Source organism: Ziziphus jujuba, chromosome 9 (assembly GCF_031755915.1).
Source record: "Ziziphus jujuba cultivar Dongzao chromosome 9, ASM3175591v1".
In the NCBI taxonomy this organism is placed as follows: domain Eukaryota; kingdom Viridiplantae; phylum Streptophyta; class Magnoliopsida; order Rosales; family Rhamnaceae; genus Ziziphus; species Ziziphus jujuba.
Window position 1 is genome coordinate 13,508,868 of NC_083387.1, and position 24,159 is coordinate 13,533,026.

General features: G+C 29.8%; 2 protein-coding genes across 2 annotated transcripts; one reads left to right on the top strand and one right to left on the bottom strand.

Moving 5' to 3' along the window:
- Positions 1-2,545: 2,545 nt before the first annotated feature.
- On the top strand, positions 2,546-10,765 carry LOC107427013 (QWRF motif-containing protein 2). Its single transcript, XM_048481498.2, has 6 exons — positions 2,546-4,414; positions 7,483-7,602; positions 8,859-8,975; positions 9,094-9,183; positions 10,006-10,113; positions 10,220-10,765. Exons 1-6 carry the CDS (start codon positions 2,867-2,869, stop codon positions 10,298-10,300), a joined length of 2,064 nt encoding a protein of 687 aa, XP_048337455.2. The 5' UTR covers positions 2,546-2,866; the 3' UTR covers positions 10,301-10,765.
- A 2,847-nt stretch (positions 10,766-13,612) lies between these two features.
- Positions 13,613-14,648, bottom strand: LOC125424336 (LOB domain-containing protein 37-like). Its single transcript, XM_048481496.2, has 2 exons — positions 14,207-14,648; positions 13,613-14,083 (listed from the first exon to the last, which is right to left on the bottom strand). The coding sequence occupies exons 1-2, from the start codon at positions 14,388-14,390 to the stop codon at positions 13,647-13,649; spliced, it is 621 nt and encodes a 206-aa protein (XP_048337453.1). The 5' UTR covers positions 14,391-14,648; the 3' UTR covers positions 13,613-13,646.
- Between the last annotated feature and the right edge of the window lie 9,511 nt (positions 14,649-24,159).

The following is a 24,159-nucleotide window of genomic DNA, read 5'->3' on the forward strand; positions in this document are numbered from 1 at the left end:
TATGTTATAGTAACTTGATTAGTAAGTTGTCTAATGCAAACTATTTCCATATAAAGTAAAAAAAAAAATTATTTGTTAAAAATAGATCTACTTATCACAGTTTATAATGCTTGAAACATGTGTATTAATACACACACACACCCACCAAAAGACACCATCATAAGACTAAAAGTTACGGTGTTCAATTATTAGTCAAGTCTACATTACCCTGTCTTATTTTGACCTTCACTTTTTTCAACTAGCACTTTTCTGGTAACCAATCCACTATATTGGGAAACAGAATTAAGCGGAATATATTTTTTTGGCAAAAGGTTATTGAAGATGTGTGAAGAAAGCTATAAAAATTTAGTTGGATTGGAAACAAATACCACGGATATATTATAAAATAAAGAGAAAGTTGACTTTGTAAGTTGATCTTGAAGCAAAATTGATAAAATTCAAGAACTTGGGAATAAGTTACTTAGAAATATAAATTGCAATTTTGAATTTCCTCTAGAACTCCTTCAGAAATATTTGAGCCTTGAAAGTTCTAAAAAGTGAGGAAAAAAAAAAAAATGCACTGAAAGCAAAATGACAACTACAGAATGAAAGTGATGGAAAAGGATGTGTCATCTTGTATATTGAGAAAGCTAATTAAAGAAATGGATGTGGGTTATGTAGCTTAGCTTGCAAAAATCACAAAATACAGTGTTTGTTATCTTTTAATTCTAGTTTAAAAACATGTTTGAATTTTTAATTTGAGATCTTCAACCACTGCTCTCTGCTTGAGAGCTCTTTTCGTGGAAGTTAGCTCATTCATTCCATGTATCCGGCTTCTTCCTCAACAGCTTTACTCTCTTTCTCTCTCTCTCTCTCTCTCTCTCGTCAACAAGAAAAAAGCACACAAATTAAAAACCAATTATTTTCACCCTTTTTGGAAGTTTAAAGAAAGAAGAAGAAATAAAGAAAGAAAAAATATTATAATGAAAGTTGTGCAATCTATATGTGATTGTTAGAATTTATTACATACTAACCCGTCATCTCTTTTTCTCATTATTTTGTTAGTAACTTACAATTATAACATTTCATCGAAGAAAAAAAAAAATCACAATTATAACAACTTTTGTTGCACCTACATGGCCTCTCTATACTATTTCCATCAAAAGATAATCAAATAATAATAATAATAGAGTTGATATGTCTTGTGTATTAATTTGCATTCTTTGTTTATGATGCTATGTTCATTTTTAGTATAAAGCCATCTTAATAGCAAAGCAATTGATTAGATTTATGATGTTAAATTAGGCTCAATAGACTTTAAGATCTACATGATCAAAGATCAAAGAAATCTCTACTTTTCTGTTTTCAATAATTTAATGTAGTAACAATTTGTAACTTCAAACTAAAAGTCATTAGTTGCCTAAAAAATGTGTAAAGTTTAAAAGAGATGTTGCTAAGATTATGTCAAAAGCTCATCTTTGCAATTGGATGATAATTTTTATTTGTACTTTTAGAATACAATACAATTAATTTTGTTATGTCCCAATTATCTCTCCAAAATATTTGTCATGAACTAAATTGATTTACTGTTATTTCATGATAATTATTATTTGTACTTTTAGAATACAATAAAATTTTTGTTGTGTCCCAATTGTCCCTCCAAATAATGGCAAATTTGTTAATATTTTACATGAACTAAGAAAGTAATAAAAAATAAATAATCCATAAAAAAATAATTTATTCTTTCTTAAATGTATAAATGACTTTTTTTTTTGACTTTATACTTCTACTACCATGCATTGGTATATCTCTCTCTTTATGTATTTATTTATTTTTTATTTTTTGATAATGCATTGGTATATCACTCTCAATATTGTTGTAACAAATGTAAATTATAGTCATATTGAATTGATGTGACAAGTATACATACTTTTAGTTATTTATTTATTTTAATGAAAACAGCATTGGGTAGACCTTTCATTTCCATTTCTTGAAGAATTTGGTGAAATGATAAATTTTCTATGAACATGACAAGGGTTTGGTTTAGAAGAAGGTATAAAAATAAATGTATAATAGACTACTTCATGCCTCATGCATATAATACATGTGGGAAAATTAACTCCTTGTGCACAAAAATGGCCCTATACATCAATATTTTTCCTTACATATTATGTCAATTAAAAAGCAAAAAACAAAAGTCAAAAGAAAAATGAATAATATTGTTGTCTCACTTCATTATAAAAAGAAAAATATTTAAAAAATACAAATAGTTCCATATAAGAATTTAAACTTTAACCTTTATTTTATTGTTGTATACATAAGAGATAATTATATGAAAGATAGGTTCTAATTATACTGAAACTTTTTTTTGGGTCATAATTAAAAATGGAAACTTGGTAATGGAAAAAAATAAATAGAGAGAGAGAGAGAGAGAAAATAGTAATTATGATAATAAAAAAGGTTTTAAAAACTAAAAAAAGAAAAAAAACGTAAGTGGATCAAACATAACGTCTTTCCAAAGATTTCACACAAACCAAAATCCCAAAAAAGCCCATTTCATCTGCGTTTTTTCTCCTTTTACACTCACAGACCCATCTCCACCTACTCTCTCTCTCCTCGTCTTTTTTCTCTTTCTCTCTCTAAAACTCACCCAACGCAGCCAAGCCACTGCTCTCCTTTCACTGTTTCAGACAAAAAAAAAAAAAGAAAGGAAGAATTGCTGAATCTTCAACAAACCCATCTCAGGATTTGCCATTCCTCTGCAATATCTTAAATCTGCTTTTGCTGGGTTTTTTCTCAGCCGTGGAAGACAAAAACTGAATTAAGAAAAAAAATAAGAAGCTTTTCTTCTCTGCAATGTGAGGAGGATTTTTTCCATTTTAGGCCTATGATGGTGGTGGCTGCTATTTCTGGAGCAGCTTCGACTGACCCAGCAGCAGCAGCAGCGAACAACGGCAAAACTTCCTCACACCAACAAGACCGCCAGACCCATCTGCGAAACCCTTCAAGACCACCTTTATTGCCTTCTGAGAAAGACAATGGCGTCCTTCAGAGAAGACCCAGAGGTAGACAAGTCTCTTCCAGGTACATGTCCCCTTCTTCTTCAACTTCCACCTCTACTTCCACTACCACCACAACAACCACCACCACATCTTCTTCTTCGTCTTCTCGAAGATGCCCTTCCCCTTTGCTCTCTCGCTCCACCAATTCCACTTTGGCCTCTTCGACAACAACCCCTTTGTCCTCCTCTGCTTCGAAACGTTCCCAATCGGTAGACCGGAGGCGACCCATGACGGCGCCTCGACCCACAACTCCTCTCCCTGAGTCTAGACAAGGCAATGCCGGTGGTAATGGTGAAGTCTCGGCGGCGGCGAAGCTTTTGGTTACTTCGACGAGGAGTTTGTCGGTTTCGTTTCAAGGGGAGGCGTTTTCGCTTCCGATTAGCAAGACTAAAACCGCCGCGACGCCGAGTTTGAGCGCTGCCAGAAAAGCTACGCCTGAACGGCGGAGGTCGACACCGGTTAGAGGAGGAGGAGCAGGAGGAGGAGATCAGGTGGAGAATTCGAAACCCGTCGATCAGCACCGTTGGCCGGCTAGAGCGAGACAAGGTAGCTTAGTGGGTTCGAATCCCTTGTCGAGGAGTTTGGATTACAGTGCGGATAAGAAGCCCAATGGGTTTGGATCTGGGATTGTGGCTCGGGCATTGCAGCAATCTATGATTGATGAAAGCAGAAGAGCTTCTTTTGATGGTAGATTTAGCTTGGATTTGGGAAGCAACAATGCAGTTCAGCAAAACCCAGATGCTAATTCAGTGAATGAATCTTCTTTGCCTTCTGATCTTACTGCTTCTGATACAGATAGTGTTTCCTCCGGTAGTACTTCAGGGGTTCAAGACTCCGGTGGGGTTTCCAAGAACCGGACCACCGGTACTCGTGGCATTGTAGTGTCGGCGAGGTTTTGGCAGGAGACTAATAGCCGGTTGAGGCGGTTGCAGGATCCGGGTTCGCCATTGTCGACCAGTCCGGTGTCGAGAATGGGAGCTCCGGCGAAGTTTGTTGGGTCTAAAAAGTATGCCGGAGATAACTCATTATCGTCTCCTAGAACAATGGCTTCTCCTATTAGAGGAGCTGCACGACCTGCATCACCAAGTAAGTTATGGACATCTTCATCATCATCATCATCATCATCACCTTCAAGGGGGATAAGTAGTCCTTCTCGGATGAGAAATGGACTTGCTGGAAGCTTGAATAGTAGTTACTTGGGCAGTACACCTTCAATTCTCAGTTTTTCGGTGGATATTCGGAGAGGGAAGATGGGGGAAGATCGTATCGTTGATGCACACATGTTGAGACTTCTGTATAACCGTTATTTGCAATGGCGGTTTGTAAATGCAAGAGCAGATGCTACTTTCATGGTGCAGAAACTAAATGCAGAGGTATGGTTATTGTGCCGTGTGAGCACAGTAGCTTTGTTAGTTTTGAAGGATTTAATTTTAGTGTCTTTTTCTTTTGCTTGCTTTTAGTTAGTGCTTGCATGCTCATAATTTTTGCTGGTATGATCTTGAACATGCTCATCTACTGCTATTTGCTAAGTACAGTTTTTTCTTCGAGTAGTAGCAATATTCTGTGGGCTTACCCAAGTTTGATTGTTCAGGTTTAATGAATTGTTTGTTATGTGTTGTTCTGTGCTTTTACCTAAAAAAAATAAACTTCTAAATTTGGAAAATTTCTTTAATTCCATTTAAATATTTCTGATTTAAATACTGTAGATGCACTGTGTACTCCACAATATCTAACATGAGGGGATTCTTGGCATGAGAGGGAAGAACTATAAACATTAAGATGGTATATGGTAGGCAGTTGAAACTTCTAGGGTGGATAGACTAGAAGTCAAGGATTTCAAGGCAAGTTGTAAAATCTAAGGTGATTGAAGTTTTGTTTTGAGTTACTGTACCGTTGAGATTAAACCAAGTGTTATAGCCTTATCAAAGTTTTCAAGATGGGAAGGCTATGTCCATCAGGAAAGAGTTAACAAATGATCTTAAGTTTTTCTGGATGTTTGAACTATCAATTACTTTCCAACTATGATACATGATGTTGCACAAGAAAGATGTGGGCTCTATTTTAGGAAACACAGAATCCATTTTTCATTTCATTGCATGATCTTGTACATGCTCATCCACTGCTATTTGCTAAGTTCACTGTTTCTTGCAACAGTGGCAATGTTCTGTGTTCTCATCCAAGTGTGTGGGAAAATTTTTTGTTTGCTTGTTGAATTTTAATATATGCTTTGTTTTGTTGTGAGCTTTTACTTAAACTTTGAAATGTGGAAATTTTCTTTCATTCCATTTTAATACTTCTGGTTTAAATACTGATTAGACAATGCGTACCCTGCAACATGAAGGGATTCTTGGCGCAAGAAAAGGGAAGTACCATAAAAATTAAGATCGTATATTTTGTGCAGTGAAAACCTCTAGGGTGGATAGAGTGAAAGATTTGAAGGCAAGATGTAAAATATTTAAGGTGATTGAAGTTTTGTTTTGAGTTACTATGCAGTAGAGATAAAACCAAGAATATATAGCCTTATCATAGGTCGTGATGGGAAGGCTATATCCATCACGAAAGAATTAACAAATGATCTCAAGTTTTTCTGGATGTTTGAATTATCAGTTACTTTCCACTTATGATACATGATGTTGGACAAGAAAGATGTATTCTCTATTGTAAGAAACACAATGAACTCAGTATTAACATTTCAAAATGTGGCTAGACCAGAAATTTAGACATGATGTTCACTTTGCTGCATCAGATTAAATTATAAGCCTAAGGTAAACCTAACCTTATATATACATATTTATATATATATATATATATAGAGCGAGAGAGAGAGAGAGAGAGAGAGAGAGTTTTAATAGAGATGGTGACGTTGCGCAGCATTAGGTGAACTAGATCTGGTATTGAAAAGTATAACAAAAAAATTATTTCATCACTGAAAACTACGATAATCTGCTCCCTTGCTTACTCTCTCTCTCTCTCTCTCTCTCTCTCTCTCTCTATCACACACACACACAGAGGCAACTCTGACAGCTATCTTTCTCCCTTACCTCTCTCTCTCTCTCTCTCTCTCTCTCTGATTTCTGTCTTTCTTTCCTCACCTCCACCATTGGATGCTTTGAACATTTAAATTTATTCCAGATGGTAAAAACTTGCCTTTTTTTTTTTTTTTTTCCACCATGACTGTCTTATTATTAAGTGATGGAGATGCGAATCTCTTCAGTTGCTTCATATCTCAGGCTACTTCTCATCAGATCTGAATATAATAATCAGATGATAACAAAATGTGTAACATAAAGTGCAGACTCTAGGTTTTAATAACATATTAACTAATTGCATCAATACTTAAAAATGTAATGAAATACTGCACTTGGATCTTGCAAGTTTTGCGATTTATCAGGCTTCACAAATAATTTGCTGTTCACTTAATTGGGGTGGGTTTTATGAGTGATGCCAAATCTTTAAGTTTGATCTCTTTTAAATTTAATTGTTTTGTCAGGAAACATGTAGAGGTTATGAAATGATGATGTTATTGCATCTGTTTTCAGTTGTTGAGAAAAATACAAAAGAAAAAGTTGGTGCACTGTTATATTTCTAGATCTTGATAAAATGTTGTTGTTCATCTGAATATTTTTGCATTGAAGTGTCACTGTTATTATCCACATTTTTAGTCTTCTTATTTTTAGTATCCAAAGCCAGAGTACATTAAAATAGTGTTTCCTAGTTCATTTCAAATGCCATAGTACTTTATGCATTTAACTTTTATGGTGTGTTAACCAAATTACCGTGGCTTGTCTGCAAGATGGTTAGTACCTGTTCCTGGGCCTGTACCATCTAGAGTGTGAAACTGAGCCAAGATCCACTGATACTAATTTTTGTTTGGTTCGTATTTTTTTACATTGCTATATTGTAGAAGTTTCTTCAAAAAAGTAAAAAGTTTCAGTTTAACACCATATTGCTGCAGTGAACTAAACAAGTTTGTTAAAGGGACTGGGATGATGCCCCTTTTTTGCTGGTTCTTGCTAACTTTATGGGGATGGGAATCCAAACTTGAATTTGCATTTCTGTAGAAATTTCTTTATTATTAAAAGAAGAGTATTTTATTTTATTTTATTTTTTTGGCCATGGTGGTGGGGTGAGAATCTTATCAGTTTCAAATTTTATTACTCTTGCTTTCTTCAGTAAGCTTTTATTATCTCTCAAAAGAAAAGATAAAAGTAATGCAATACGGATGCAGTCAAGTCTTGGTATGAGATAAGCTTGTAGACATGTTTAAAGTCTTTGTTCTTGATGGTTGGCACGTGTCTATTGCTTTTGGTAGGGAAAAGTTAATTCCTATTGCATTTTCTTGCTATGTATGATGTAATGAATGCAGTTAGTTAAATAGTCTGAATGTTTACACTGTTGAGTCTAATGGTGTAATTATCTAATTTTTTTTGTTGCTTACCAGAAAAATCTCTGGAATGCATGGGTAACAATCTCGGAACTACGACATTCTGTCACTCTTAAAAGGATCAAGTTGCTATTGGTGAGGCAAAAATTGAAGCTAACTTCTATCCTCAAGGGACAAGTAAGATTCAGAGCTTTATATAAGTTGAAGTTTTCTTTTTTCTAATTTAACCCCTTGGCTCTTGAAATATGCAAAAGTTAAAATGTTCCAACATGTGCAGTTGTATTAACTAAAGTAAATTAAACAATAATCATAGGGCACTATTATTTGGTGACTCATGAGACCATTTGTTTATCATTTTCCTATGAAGATTTTAATGGAAGTGACATATTTAGTAGCATTGTACTTCCACTGGCTGCTTTAAGATCCTTGAGGACTTAGGTTATGGATGTGTCCGTGTTTAAGTCATCCCACATATATATATATATATATATATTATTATATCTAATTGGAAAATAGCGTCAAACCTAAGTTGTTGAACCTTGTTAGCATTTTCAGGCTGTCTATTCGGGCCAATGAAAATAAAAAACTAAAAAGAAATAAAAATTGAACTTTATGTTTTGTTCTACTTCTAAATTTTAGTGGGCCCTATTCTCTATCTTTCAAACTTCCACTAAGAGATGAGGATATTTTTACTGATGTATCAATATATCAAATTAATTTACTTAGTTATGAATTATGATATAAATTTCATCCTCTTAGAGTGATGGAAGAGAAAAAAGAAAACATATCAGACATCAGAGGATGGGGTAAATGGAAATTAAAAATTATTTAACCCAACAGGATGGTCGGTCTACAAACGGACAAGACTGAGTTCCACTTCCTCTTGTGTTTCTGACGATTCTAGTTTCTGAACTAGAGCAACCAAAAATTTCTAATCATGTAATTCATGTTAACAGGTTTATGAGATACTTGATAAAGAAAACTAAAACCTTTATGGATTTCTAAATGCAAAACTAGAATTGATTATTCAATTGAAGTGGATGGTTGGGCTGTAAGGATTCAGGAGTCCTTGGGAACCTGCCTATATTTAGGGTGTGGATATGTATGGAGCTCTGAGCCATCTTCTTTGTCCCTAACTCTGTTTGTGTGGGCGTATGTCTCAGTATGAGCATCCAGTTCCAATGCTTCTGGAGAAATTTTTATCCTCCTGAGGTCTTAGTCCTTTTTTTTGTAATATATCATCTGAAAAATTATAAGTCTTCATAAAGGTTAAAAATAGTAGAGGTTATGTCATATTCTGTCATTTTATTATAACATGATTCATTTTATTCCAATTTGATGGGCTTGATGCTACTTTTTTATTTATTTATTTATTTATTATGTACATTATTTTCTTTATCATTGATGAAGTTTGTTTTAATTGTTCAATGTAGATTTCTTTTTTGGAAGAATGGTCCCTTCTGGATAGAGATCATTCTAGCTCCTTGCTAGGAGCAACTGAAGCCTTGAAGGCCAGTACTCTCAGACTTCCAGTTGTTGGTAAAACTGTGGTATGTTGTCGTCTATCACGCTTCTGTCTTCTTAGATAGTCAATTGCATATTTTAGGTTTAAACATTGAGATCATTGCAAGTTGAAACAACTGGCATTTCTTTTATCCTCCACTTCAGGCTGACATTCAGAATCTTAAAGATGCTGTGAGTTCAGCAGTTGATGTGATGCAGGCAATGGCATCTTCCATATGCTCTCTCTCATTGAAGGTAGTGTTTTCCATAACAATGTTTTTAGTTGATATAATTAAAACATTGCAAATCTGTTGCCTTAGAAAATAGTAATGTGTCACTTTTTTTTGTTCTTGCTGTGGGTCCCAAAATTTTTCTAAGTTCAATATAACATAGACAACAGTAGTAGATGACTTCACTAACCAATGACTATCGTTGACCAAACACTTTAGTACTATTTAACGTACTTTATTTGTTTCTCATTTCCCATAATTAATAATTGATTGACCAAATGTCGTCATGATTTAACAATTATTCTCAATTTGTTGGCTAATCAAACTATTATTATTATTATTAACCTTAAGGTTTAAGTTCTTGTTGGCATCCTCCTTTTCTTCCTCTAAACAGTTTCAAACCTTATCTTAGCATGCCCTTTCTGACAACTTTGACGATGAGAATGTTTTAATCTCTGGTTTTAAGGGAGCTATGTGAAAAGTTAGCTTGTGCACAAAAATGGGGCAAAAACTTGTCTGACATTCTGAATTTACAATAACTTGGATCATCGTGGAGAAAGCATATTTTAATGACCCAAAAGTACAAAACTAACTGGAACCTTCCATACTACTGGAGGAATTAGTACAACTATTAGCATCCTCCATGTATTATTCATATTCACCAGTTGAACATGATACTGTTTAGTATGCAGGACCTGCTATCCAGAACATTCTAGTTCATGTTTGTTAGATGGGAGGAGAGTAACTGCTGATAAATAGCTTTTGTATAAAACAAACATGGTCCAAGTTTAATTGGGATAACTAGTTCAACCGAACGGGAGCTTATTAATCCATTTGGCATTGACAGGTGGAGGAAGTCAACACCTTGGTGGCTGAACTCGTGAAGGTGACTGCAAAAGAGCGCATTATGCTTGAACAATGCCAAGAATTCTTATCCACAATAGCGGCCATGCAGGTCAGTGAAGCTACCTGCTAGACCACTCAGTTCTGCACTGTTCTCTCTTTCATTTTCTTCCTAATTTTCCTTCTATTTCATTTACTTATCTCAATCGTTCCAATAGGTCAAAGACTGTAGCTTGAGAACACACATAATACAATTAAATCGAGTACCAACTACCAGCGGTCTGACAACACATGTGTAGAACTGATCTTATTTGACTACTCACTCTGAATGCTAACATTACATCGACGCTTTTCTTTTTACCACGAGAGGGATGGAGATGGAGGTGGAGGTGGAGTTGTAGGTGGAGGTGAAGGCGGAGACGGAATGCAAACATGGGAGGTAATAAGAACAGAATTGGATGGGATTCAATTAGCTGGTTTTGGCTTCTGATTTGGCATTTTTCGATAACCTGTTTGGGGTCTCTTCTATCTCATGTATCTCAAAATTGTATCTTTTGTAATGTGGAGAATATTAGAAAATGGCTTTTCCTCACTAAATTAGGTGTATACAACTACTTGTATTTTTTTTTTTTTTTTTTTCCTTGAGGGCAAAAAGGAAATGTATATGTATATATGTAATGTCCTGATCTCTGTTAATCAAGTAGTAGTTTGTTCTGAAATTCTTCATTTAAAGCTCTGAAAATGGTTTGCCTATTTTCTTATTATTCTGCTATTTCACTTCAACTAGTCTCTATTGTGTGACATAGCCTGGTTTTAATGTTTTACAATTTACAGGACAGAGAATCACATGTCTTTTGGTGTTCTATGTTATTAAAAAGAGTTTGTCTTTCAGTGTAAGCAAAATGATGGCATATTCAGTAAAATTCGAGGTTGAGTTGGACGGTTCCTAAAATTCTAACAGTTGTTTTCATTGAAATCCGAAACATGAGATTCAGAACCTTTTTATTTTATTATTTTATTATTTTATTTTTATTTTAAGTCAGATTTTATTTTAATTTTTTAAAAAAATTATAAAATTAGAGAGTTGCAAAAGCAAATTTTGACTGGTTGGACTTGACTGAGTTTTGGTCAGCGACAGCGCATGTTTATCTAACCGGAGGGTGGATTGCGGTTGAGAGAGACAAACCAAAAGGCGTCCCTGCATGTGCTGGGGTACCCCTTAATGGGCAAACCCTATGTTTTTTGATAGAATGCAAACCCTATGTTTTTTATTTTTCCTAGTCTCTGCTATCTTCATGGTTATAGTTGTAGGTCCCTAGACTATATTTACATTCTCAAATTTTATTATTTTTTTTAAGACAAATTGGTCCTAAATTGACTAATTTGTTCTCTAGTGTTTTGGTAAAGTAATTTGTTCTGTAGTTAATCCATAACTAACTTTCCATTTAAAATTACATTGTTACAAAGTATAAACTAAAACTTTTACATCCTTTCGGAACCATATTTGCAACAAATACTAAAAATAATCTAAATAAATATTTTTAAATATGGTTTTCACAAATAAAAATCTTAAAAAATTAATTTTTCATAGAATATCATGAAAATAAATTTAAAAAGTACTTTATACTTCAAAATATTTTTAAAAACATTAAAAATTTTAAAACATGTATAAATAATTTTCTAAAAAATTACTGAAAATCAAATGCCATTTAGTTAAGTTTCTTTTTATATACCTCATTTATTTATAGTACAAAAAAATTGGTTTTCAATTATTAAAATTTTAACTAATATTTTCCAATAATTAAAAAAAAATTAAGAGAAAAATATTTTTAAAAGAATTTTTTTTCAAAGATAATTTTAAATTTAAAAACTTTTTATGACACAAGAAAATCTATACATTTTATACAAAACCATATGTATATTATATATATATATATATTTTTTTTTTTCTTTTTTTGATAAATTGGGATATATTAAAATCATATCTAAAAATGAATTGAGTACTAAATGTTTGAAATTTTTTAAGCGAATATAAAATTAAAAACAACAACATAGAAATTTAAAAATGCTTTTAAATTATTCCCATAAATTAAACAATATATTTATAATAAATGAATGAAGGAAGTAAAATGAAACTTTACCAAATGACATTTGATTTTAAGAATAAAATTATTGCTAAATTATATTTATATATTTTAAATTTTTTATCTTTTTAAATGATATTTCAAAAGATAAAGTAATTTTCCAATTTTATCATCATGATTTTCTATAAAAAAATAATTTCTTAGTATTTTTAAATAATAATTGATAAAAAATATTATTTTTACTAAAATAATATGTATATATATATATATAAATTATTTTGAATTCATTTTTAGTGTTTATTACAGATGTGATCACTAAACTATATAAAAATTGCATTTTAATTCTTCATGATAGTAAAATTTTGGATAAAAGTTAGAGAGTAATGATGGAACAAATTAGCAAGTTCCCTGTGCAGTCTATCAAAATAATAATAATAATAATTTAAATATTTCATTAGCAATATAGTTTAAGGACTTCTCATCACAATATATATATATATATATATTTGAGGGGGAGGTGAGGCATTATAAAGTTTTTCTCATATGGTAGAATTGGAATTGGATTTATCATTTTACTTAATTAAATTAGTTGTTTATAATAATGTTGATAATGTAGAGCCGCCCTACCTAATAACTGCAAAGACCAACTGTCGGTTTTTATCGTTTCCGAGGACTGCATATGTCAACCACTCGAATTGGTTTCCATGTTGGTCCCAAACACACCAAGCTCTTCTATTTTATCTTTATCTTTTTATTTTTTTATTTTTTATTTTTTATTTTTATTTTATCTTTATCTTTGTTGTTCCAATAGTTGCTTGTTATTAACGTCCAAACAATTGAAAAAAAAAAAAAAATAGTCTTTAGTAAGTTTGTTTAACCCGCGTGTCTCTGAGAGATAGTTTGACTTTTATGGTAATTCTACTGTCTGTTTGAGTAAATATTTGGAGTCTAAAATTTCCCACAATCTTCAATATTTATTTAAAAAATAAAAAAAGAAGTATATTTAAGTTTAATTTTTTGTTTTTACAAAAATAATATTTAAAAGTTGATTATTATTATTATTATTATTATTATTTAAAAAAACAAAAAGGACAACAAAAACAACCACCGAAAGGTCAAGGGTCAAGGGGCAAAAGGTCGGAGTTGGGTACAATGATTTTGGTGGTGTGATGCGGCGACACGTAGGATTTACGAGTGGATGAGCCACCGCATATGTTGGAGGCAACCAAAACTACAAACAATTAATCTCCGTTTTTTTTGTTGGGTAAAACCAGTAAGAAAGCATTCTTTAATTTATATATTATTTTCCCCAAAATATTATTATCGGCTAATAATAAGATATATTTGAATTCAAAACTTTTTTTTTTTCGTAAGAAATATTAGATTTATTTGCACCGCTTTCTCTTCTGCCTTTATTCTTAAAATTTTTGGTATATGAAATTTGGATTTTATATAAATGACCTAATTTCTTTTTTTTAAATAAAATAAAACTACAAGTAGAACTACATAATATATTTAAAAAAAAAAAAAAAAAAAAAAAAACAACTTGACTTCGCCGTCGTCATATGAACAATCTGAGTAGTTTTCTTCCATCTCCTTCAACACCAGAGTCAGCCGAACCACTCCTCAACGACGTCGTTTCGGACTTGTCGGACGGTGTGGCCTCTCTTGGCTTCGCCCTCGTCATCAAGCACAGATCCAGCTCATCATCATCAGTTGGTGGCTGCGATTCCGCCACCTCATCCAACGGCCTTTTCTTGGTTCGTGTAACCGTAACGTATCCGACGTCGTTCTGATAGAATTCCGAACAGGCGTTTTCTGACTCAGCTGATGCTCCGATCATAAACTCCGGAAGTGGGCCCAACTCGCCGCCTCGAAACACCGTTTCCACAGCTGACTGGCAGACTTTCCAATTCCCCGTCCAAAGAAGCCCCACCGCTCCGTTCACCGGATTCAACGTCCGTCCCACCGCCTCATATAACAAAGATCGAAACAAATCTGACCAAAAAAAAAAAAAAAAAACATAAGAACGCTTCTTTCGAGTATATATATATATATATGTATACACGCTTCTTTCGAGTATATATATATAAAGAAAGTTTAGAATTAAAGAGTAGGCACCGGGTCGTTGGTACTCGGGGACAGCGGAGATGAAGGACATGAGACCGGCACGGCCGAAGAACTTGGCAACAAAGACAGTGGCATGGGCTTGGGCTTGTGGGCCGTGTATCCATTCCAGGCATTGCCGAAGCATGCAGTTGTCGCTGCAGCCCTTTCGAAGAACCCGGCAACCGCTGCAGCTCATTCCGGCTGGCAGCACTTTAACATATATATATATATATATATTATAAGATTAAGAGAGAAATAAAAGAGCAAGAGAGAGTATAAGAGCGTTGAGCCTTGGGTGTTTATTATGTGGGTATATATATATATATATATAAATAATACAGAGACAGAGAGAGAGAGAGTGTACTGTGTTGTGCATGCGGAGACAATCAGTGGAGAGAGAGATTGTGAAGATGATTGAGATTAACCAGGGTTAGTTTAAGATTGATTTAACTGGGTGGGGGTCAAGTTGTTAAGGTCAAGGTTTAGGAAGAGAGTTTGAAAGGTCGGTAGAGAGAGAGAGAGAGAGAGAGAGAGAGACACGCGCACACACACACACACACATACACACACACACACAGGGTGTTGTGGGTTCCAAGGAGCTGGGGTTGAGAAGGAGTGGGGGCGGCTCCGTGTCTCCGCGGAAGAGTGTTTGATTCTTTCCACCCTTGGATTCCTCTGCATGGATAACATTTGCTAACACACACTGACACACCTATACATTTTAGAATTTATTTTGCTATGTGTATATCTAATGGTTCTCTATCTGTTTAGAAATATTTTAATACATCGTATAAATAGATAAAATTTTAAAAAAATATTTTTTAATGGTTTATATATTTTTTTTTAAGTTGATGTGATAATAAAATAAATATAAGATATAAAGGATGCTGTTTATTTATAAAAGTTCTATTAAATAGACTGAATCAATATTTTTTTTAATGATTTTTGTTAAAAGAAAAATAATTTCTATGTATGCTGTTGGTTATTTTAATTAAATATGATTTTAAAATAAAAAATTACACATTAGTATTTCAGGATATTTTAAACAGAATTCATTGAAGAGAAATTGTCTAAAATATCATCTATTAAATAGAGAAAATACCATATTAGAATGAACATTTCCAAAATCAATACTATATAGACTCCAATAGAAAGATCCATTGAAAATGCTCTAATATAATAGTTTAAGGTTACAATTTAAGATTCACTTTCTTATATTAAGTTTTTAATTAATTTTAAAAATATTCATATCAACATATATTTCAAAATAAATAAACTTAGAGACAATTCCAAACAAACATTTCTAAATATATATTTTAAATGCAACAAATTCTAATTATCATTTGGGCAAATAGATTTTATTAATAATGATTTGTTGACAGACAGCAAAAGTGCTAATTATAAAGGAGGAATCAATACTAGCATAGTGAAAATAATGGTGGGTCTTGTGCTGGCTTTATTAACCAAGATGCTAGACCGGTACAAATGTGAATCCATTCTCTTTGGAGATATCTTTACATGCACTCTATAATTTTTTATTATATTAATTTCATATAATGGTTTAAGTATCTATGACTTCGTTAATTTTGCTAATATATATCCCTACTCCCCACATCCAACAGGGTATCTCCATATTATATATATGTTGCACTTCTTATTTTTAGTACAAATTAATTGTGAATTCCACACATTCCATATATGTGCCTGCAATGTAGTATTTTTTTTTTCTTTTCTTTTTTTTGGATAAACGTAACACACACACACACATATATGGTTTTGAGTTAAATTAATGATCCAATTATACTCTTTATGTTAGTTGATTAAAATGTCCAATTATTATATATGTAGCAAAACAAAGATTTTTTTCAATACTGGAATGTATACTTTCTTTCTCTTTTTTCAGAATTGACATGTTACAATCCTGATAACTTTAGTATATTGATTATAAATAAAGCTAGTAATTATCGATATATAATATGCATGTATTCACAAAATTTTCTTTCAGTGATAAGCGGATGAGACGCATGAAAAATGAAGACAAATTAAGATGGCGATGGCTAACATGTAAAGCATTGAAGTTACTGCTACCGCGTGGCATCATTATCCGACATTAGGATCACAATTCATAAGTTGAAAAATCCCGCATAGGATATTAATATATGAAAGTAAATATCGTATATATATATAACATATATATATATATATATATATATATATATATATATATATATATATATATATATATATATATATATATGTTTGTGGAGAATGCGATTCCACTAATTCATTATACTTTTCACATCTAGCTACTTTTTGGTTTCTTGCATCCAGAAACCACTCTAAAATGGGGTTAGTCGATTTTAGAATTTTTTATTATTTTTTTCCTTTTCTTTTTTCTCTTGTAATTCCTCTCAAACGGACTTATAACTATGTAATTAAATTTATATATACATACATAGGACCAACGCTCACACACACACACACACACACACACACACACACACACACACACATATTATATAAAAGTATTGTGCCCCTTCCAGGGCCTAAGAAGACACATGTAGTTTGGGAAGGAGATTCGGCAACATTTATACACGTCACTTTCGGCTTACCACAACCTCTCATTTATTTTATTTTATTTTAGTTTTATACTTTCTTACTCTCTCTAATTTTCAATAGGGTAAAAACATAAAATCTCCTTTTAGTTTTAAAATTTTCCATATACATGTTCTATTTTTTTTTTTTTTTAAATTGCACATACTCCATATAATTTCAAATTTTTTTTTTTGCAGTCTTACTCCTTTAGGAAAACTTTGAAATTTTGTAATGCCCTAGAGTTAATTTTTTATAATGATAAAAATACCTCAATGTAAAATAATAAAGTAAAAAAATACAAGGGTAATTTGTGTATTTTTCCCTTCAATTAACGTATACAAATAAACATATATGAGACTAAGCAAATTTAAGCACTATAAAAATTGCAATGACAAGAAATACAATTAATGCGTCGTACAAAATAAAAACCAATGCTTCAAAGTGTCGTTTATATGATGTCACTAAAATTACCAACAAAAAACCATGAAAAGTGTCACCTAGTAGTCAAGAAAAGTCGACACTTTTTTTTAATAAAAAGCATCTCTAAATTTGTTACAAACATGAACGTTTTTTGAAAATGCATCGTTAAATGTACAGTAATAACCGATACTTTTTTAGAAAAGCGTTACTAAATGTTCAATACTAGCTGATATTTTTTTAAAAAAATCACTAAAATTTTAAAAAAAGCCAACGGTTTCTCTAAAAAAGAATCAGTTATTGCTTGGGTTTTTAGTGACGCTTTTAGAAAAAAAGTTAGCTATTGTTTGATCATTTAGTGACACTTTTTTGAAAAGCGTCAGCTTTTCTTTCATTTTTAGCGACGCTTTTAAAATATCATTGCTAAAAGTTCATAAAATAGCTAACACTTTTTAAGAAAGCTCGCAAAAAGATTGTACAATAGCTGACGCTTTTATTGAAAAGCGTCGGTTTTTCTACCTTTTGGCGATGCTTTTTTGATAAAGCATTGCATATTCCCTCTTTTTGTTTTTTTTTTTTTTTGAATTTTGAATTTTGAATAGTGTTTTTAATTTTATTAAATTCAGATTGTTTAATAGAGCTTCATGCAAAATAATTAATATACAATAAAATTAAAATAAATATTTGCATAACAAAATAATATTTCAAATAAATGAAATATTAACTCATGTAATATTTTCACAATTTACTTAACTAAAATATAGTTATATATAAATAAAAACAATTAAACCATCATACTCATAGAGATGAAAGACTTGAGATCATATAATTGATGCCCATTCAGGTCTAAGTTGGTTGAAATTTTCTTAAGACCAAATTACAACCTCATACTGCACATGAAAAAATTATGTTAACACGTATAATAAATAAATAAATGTTAATTATTATAAAGCAATTAAGTATATGAAAATGTTAAAATTACCATTGTTTGTAAGTTTTCCCAAGGTACATAATACTCCTCATTATCATCATAATATAATTACTATATTTGGTATTCCTAGACTGGTTAGGAGTCTAAATTTAAAAATATCAATTTAAATGTAATATTTGATAAGAAGTACTTCATGTGTAAGATAACAAGTATGAAAATTACCAACTAATAATTAATAATTAGCTTTGTATTATTTTGCTATCGAAGCATTTTTCAGGTGTCTTTCATGCAAAAAATACACTATACAAATATAAATATTGTATAATAATTTTAATATTATGAAAAGTTATTATACAATTACTTAAATAAAAAATTAGTAAATTAAAGCACTATACAAATATAAATATTGTATAATAATTTTAATATTATGAAAAGTTATTATACAATTACTTAAATACAAGATTGGTTAATTAACTTACTCATCTAGTAAAGATCTAAAGTCCTTATAAATTTAATTTTTTAATGAGTCATAAAACCATATTACGACTCGCTAGAAATTAACAATATCTAACATTCAATGATTACTTAAAGCACCCATAAATTATTAGTTAATATGTGATTTGATTAAATTAATGATGTAACAAAATATTTTATAACTTAACACAACATAACTCGCATAGTATTGAAAGAACCATAGATGACATTATCTTACATCTTGCCATCTACTCAATATATTTATCATTCTTTCATAAGGATTTGGATGACTAACTGGTGCAATAGCAGCAAAATGAACAAAACAATAATTCATTTAAGCTCGTGTGCCTATCAATTCATTAAATAAGTGCTTGCATATTCCAATTACAAGTAAATATAATTTTTATAATAATACTTATAGTTAATTGAATTGAAAAATTAAATATAAACATATTTAAATTTAAGTTACCTTATGTAGAACAAGATACATTCGGAAGGTAGTTTTTTCATGTAACAAAACTCATTTACATCGTTTTTCGATATGCACAAATGTTGTTCATAGCCTACGGTTCTTTCAATCATACGAAATATTCATAAATGATCGCTCTTAACATCCTTGATTCGACGTGACAACTCGCGGATCGGTGGGATAACTATTAAAGCATCACCATCACTACCTTGATCATCCTCAATATGTGTTTTCTTCAAACTTCCCTATAAATATTAACAAACAAAATATTAGTGTAACAAAAACAAAATTATTTAAAACATATATATATATATATAAATTATTATATATAGTTGCATCAAACGGTACCTAATTCGATGGTAAAATAACAAGATTTCTGGACCATGCAACAAATCCTCCTACATTACTGGCACGTCTGATATCAAAGAACGGAACAAGCAAAGAGGCAAATCCATCAATCACCTCATCGACGATGACTTTAAAATTTTGAGCACCTAGCATAGCATCATAGCACACATCCGTCGAGATTAAAGTATCACGTGCTACTATATTTGCAACACTACCTTATACAAGATTGCATTTAACACCCTACAGTACAAACAAAGTTAGAAAAACTAATTAATAGGGGAATATATATATATATATATATATATATATATATATATATATATTTATATACTTCTTATGGCAATAATGATAACCAAGTTGAACATAAACATAACAAAATTAATAAAAATATTTTTATTTAAACATATATATAAATGCTAAATATAAATGTCAAGTTTTTTTTTTTTTTTTTTTGGTTAAAATACCTCTGAAGATGTCATAGGTGATGGATAAATGGAACGAGTATAAAGCATAGAAGCAAATGAGTTGCCTAATGATTATAATTTTATGAAAAAAAACATCGCCTAATGATTATAAATTGAAAAAAAAAATTCAGGTCCTTTAATTTAACAAACAATTAAGTTAAACTTGAAAAGACTAATTTAAAATTGCAAACATCATAATTAGTTAACATTGTCCCCAAAAAAAAAAAAAAAAAAAAAAAACAAATCAGCCAAAGCTTTTTATGAAAAAGAGGGTCATTTGTACCCCTTATTTGTCAATTTTTGCTTTATATTACTAATTAATATGTTAAATTGTATTACCAAAATCTTCAAACAATATATTTAACCTTTTAAAGACAGTTGTTGAATCAACATAAAATTTTTGGTTCTAGAAAACATATAACAAAATGAAAGCAGCTGTTGAACTGCCTAATAGACACAATGTTATATCATTAGGTTTTTACAAGCCAAATATTCACAGATATCTCATACTTATGTACTAGGCTAATTCACTAACCACTTATTCCTCAATATATATATATATATATTCATAATTATATGCATATGAATAAGTCTTGACAAAAATTACAATTTAAAAAAAAAAAAAGCAAATAGGTGACACTTTTTATATAAAAAGTATCCCCTAATGCTTACAAATTTTTTATAAAAAAAAATAAATTCAAGTCCCTTAATTTAACAAGCAAGTAAGTTAAAATTGCAAAGATTAATTTAAAGTTACAAACATAAAAATTTGTCAACATTGGCCCCAAAAAAAAAAAAAAAAGTACATAGGTGACGCTTTTTAAGTAAAAAGAACATCACCTAATGCTTACAAATTAAAAAAAAAAAAAGAATTTCAAGTCCTTTAATTTAACAAATAAGTAAGTTAAAATTGCACAAACATAAAAATTAGTTAATATTGACCCAAAAAAAAAAAGTGTTGCCTAATGTTTAGAAATTTAAAAAAATTTCAGATCTTTAATTTAACAAAAATTATGTTAAAATTGCAAACATAACAATTAGTTAACATTGCAAAAATATATTAAAAAAACACACAATATAGGCGATGCGTTTTAAGTCAAAAGCGTTCCCCATTACTCTTTAAATATTTTTACAAAAAGTAAATTTGTTAATTGTTTCTTCATATTTCTAATTAGTATATTAAACTATATTATTAAGATGTTCACATACTATATTTAACCTTTTAAATGCATATATTAAATCAACATAAAGTCTTTAATTTGCAAAACAGATAACAAAGTGACAATACCCGTACTGTCTAATGGAGACACTGCTCTGCTCAGTTTTTCACAAGTCAAGTATCCACAGATATCTCAAGCTCTAATCCTATGTACAATGTTATTTCATTAACCACTTATTTCTTAATTTATATATATATATATATATATATATATAGATATATTTATATACATACGAATAAATTTTTAAATTAAACAATTTTTTTAAAAAAATAAAGAACATAAGTGATGCTATTGCTATTAAAAGCGTCACCTAATATCATACATAAAAATTTATATTCTATTAGTTTAACAAATAATTAAGTTACAATTGCAAAAAATTTGATATAATTTAGTTAAAATTACAAACACAACAATTATTAAAATTACAAAATTATTATAAAAAAAAAAGTGCATAGGTGACGCTTTTTGGTCTTTAAAACATAGCCTGTTCTTTATTAAATTTAAATTAATTATATTATCTTATTTTAAAACATTAAAAATTAATAATTTAGATTTATAATCAAATAAATTAAATTTAATGGGTAGATAAATTATTTTGCTTCATATAGATAATTAATATATTCAATATTTAGATACATTTAAATAAAATTTAAAATGTATGTAGCAAAATTACATATAAAAATCGACGCTTTTGTTTACAAAAGTATCGCCTAACATTTTTTATTCATAAATAAAATAAAAATATTGTATCTAATTTTTTAGCATCTTTATTCTTCTTCACTTTGCTAAAATTAAATAAAATAATTATAAATTATGAGATAAAATTATAATAGCCAATGCTTTCATCATAAAAGCATCGCCATATATAAATCATTTTAGCAGATGCTTTGTTTATAAAAGTGTCGCTAATATTTTTATTTGTTAAACAAACGATGCTAAAAAAAAGTGTTGCTTATTGTTATTATCAAGCGATGCATGTTTTGTGAAAACGTTGTATATTTTTAGAATTTTAGCTTACGCTTTATCTTCAGCTTTGTGGCTTTCTTTTTGCATATGCTTTTTTTTTTTTTTTTTTAACAGCATTGCTTAATTAGTGTAGCTAGTTTACTAGTTTAGCATAGTGAAATAATATTTTTTTCTATAAAGTTGGTACTTTATAGTTTACTCTAATGTTTTTTAAATATATATATATATATATATATATATATATGTATATATAGTGTTGGGATGAATGGATTTAAATTTGAATCTTTGCTTAAGGAAATAGTGATTTTTACGGATAGGTTGTTCTTCCATGGATACAAATAAACTTATTTATAATTAATTTCTAGATGGATAGAATAATAATTTTTACTTTCAATATTTTACATTGGGAGTATTTTTTTGTTATTAAAAACCACGTTAACAATCAAATTTCAAAGTTTGACTAACATTATATTTGGATTGAAGAAGAAAAAGGAAAAGAAATGATAAGTTTAAAGAGAAAAATAAAAAAGAAGAAAGGAAATGATAATAATTGTTGTTTAGATAAATTTTAATGGAAACGAGAGGAAAAGAAACAAAAATGAAAAAATAATTAATAAAGTCTATCTAATTTACAAAAATATCCTCTATAACTAATATCTATGTAAATATCATTATAGCACCTCCTAATTTGCTGTTATTTCAATATAACACCATTTGACCTAAATATATCCTAGCTTTGACCCCTTTTTTTTTTTTCACTTCTATATATATACATACATACACATATACAAATACATACAAACAAACAAACAAACATATAAATACATATACATATTTCCTATAAAATTGCCAAATCGTTAAAATATTAGTGTTTAAATACCCCTTCTTCAGTTTATCAAAATAAAATAAAATAACAAGCATGATTGTCTTAAACAGAGTTAAAACTTTTGAAATTATTTTTTTAAAATAAAAAAAGTTGATTATGAGTTTGATTATATTATTTTTATAGATTAATTTTCATTATTCATTATCTTTAAAAATAAGTAAAAGAATCTCATTAAATGAAGGGTAAATAGGTCAAATATTAGCTTTAGCAGTAAAAGTTTTAAAAAATAGTGTTATATTGAAAGGAAATTGAAATGTGAGGAGGTTATACCGATATTTTTCATAATAAAAATGTATATTAAAAATAGCAAAATATGAGAGATTTATAATATATTTACCTTATCTCAATCATATACTAACAAGACTAGTTTGGATAAATTATTAAGTTTCATTAAACATTTTTCTTTTCTTTCATTTTCCTCTTAATTTTGGGTGGAAAACTGAACTATTTAAAGTAAAATTATTTTGCTTCATATAGATAATTAATATATTCAATATTTAGATACATTTAAATAAAATTTAAAATGTATGTAGCAAAATTACATATAAAAATCGACGCTTTTGTTTACAAAAGTATCGCCTAACATTTTTTATTCATAAATAAAATAAAAATATTGTATCTAATTTTTTAGCATCTTTATTCTTCTTCACTCTGCTAAAATTAAATAAAATAATTATAAATTATGAGATAAAATTATAATAGCCAATGCTTTCATCATAAAAGCATCGCCATATATAAATCATTTTAGCAGATGCTTTGTTTATAAAAGTGTCGCTAATATTTTTATTTGTTAAACAAACGATGCTAAAAAAAAGTGTTGCTTATTGTTATTATCAAGCGATGCATGTTTTGTGAAAACGTTGTATATTTTTAGAATTTTAGCTTACGCTTTATCTTCAGCTTTGTGGCTTTCTTTTTGCATATGCTTTTTTTTTTTTTTTTTTAACAGCATTGCTTAATTAGTGTAGCTAGTTTACTAGTTTAGCATAGTGAAATAATATTTTTTTCTATAAAGTTGGTACTTTATAGTTTACTCTAATGTTTTTTAAATATATATATATATATATATATATATATATATATATATATATATATATATATGTATATATAGTGTTGGGATGAATGGATTTAAATTTGAATCTTTGCTTAAGGAAATAGTGATTTTTACGGATAGGTTGTTCTTCCATGGATACAA

Bases quoted from the DNA above. Each gene is read 5' to 3' on its own strand.
- LOC125424336 (XM_048481496.2), bottom strand. From the start codon at position 14,390: ATGAGCTGCAGCGGTTGCCGGGTTCTTCGAAAGGGCTGCAGCGACAAC. The intron at 14,084-14,206 runs GTGCCTACTCTT...TTTTTTGGTCAG, and splicing joins CCCCGAGTACCAACGACCCG to ATTTGTTTCGATCTTTGTTA.
- LOC107427013 (XM_048481498.2), top strand. From the start codon at position 2,867: ATGATGGTGGTGGCTGCTATTTCTGGAGCAGCTTCGACTGACCCAGCA. The intron at 7,603-8,858 runs GTAAGATTCAGA...TGTTCAATGTAG, and splicing joins CTTCTATCCTCAAGGGACAA to ATTTCTTTTTTGGAAGAATG. The intron at 9,184-10,005 runs GTAGTGTTTTCC...TGGCATTGACAG, and splicing joins TATGCTCTCTCTCATTGAAG to GTGGAGGAAGTCAACACCTT.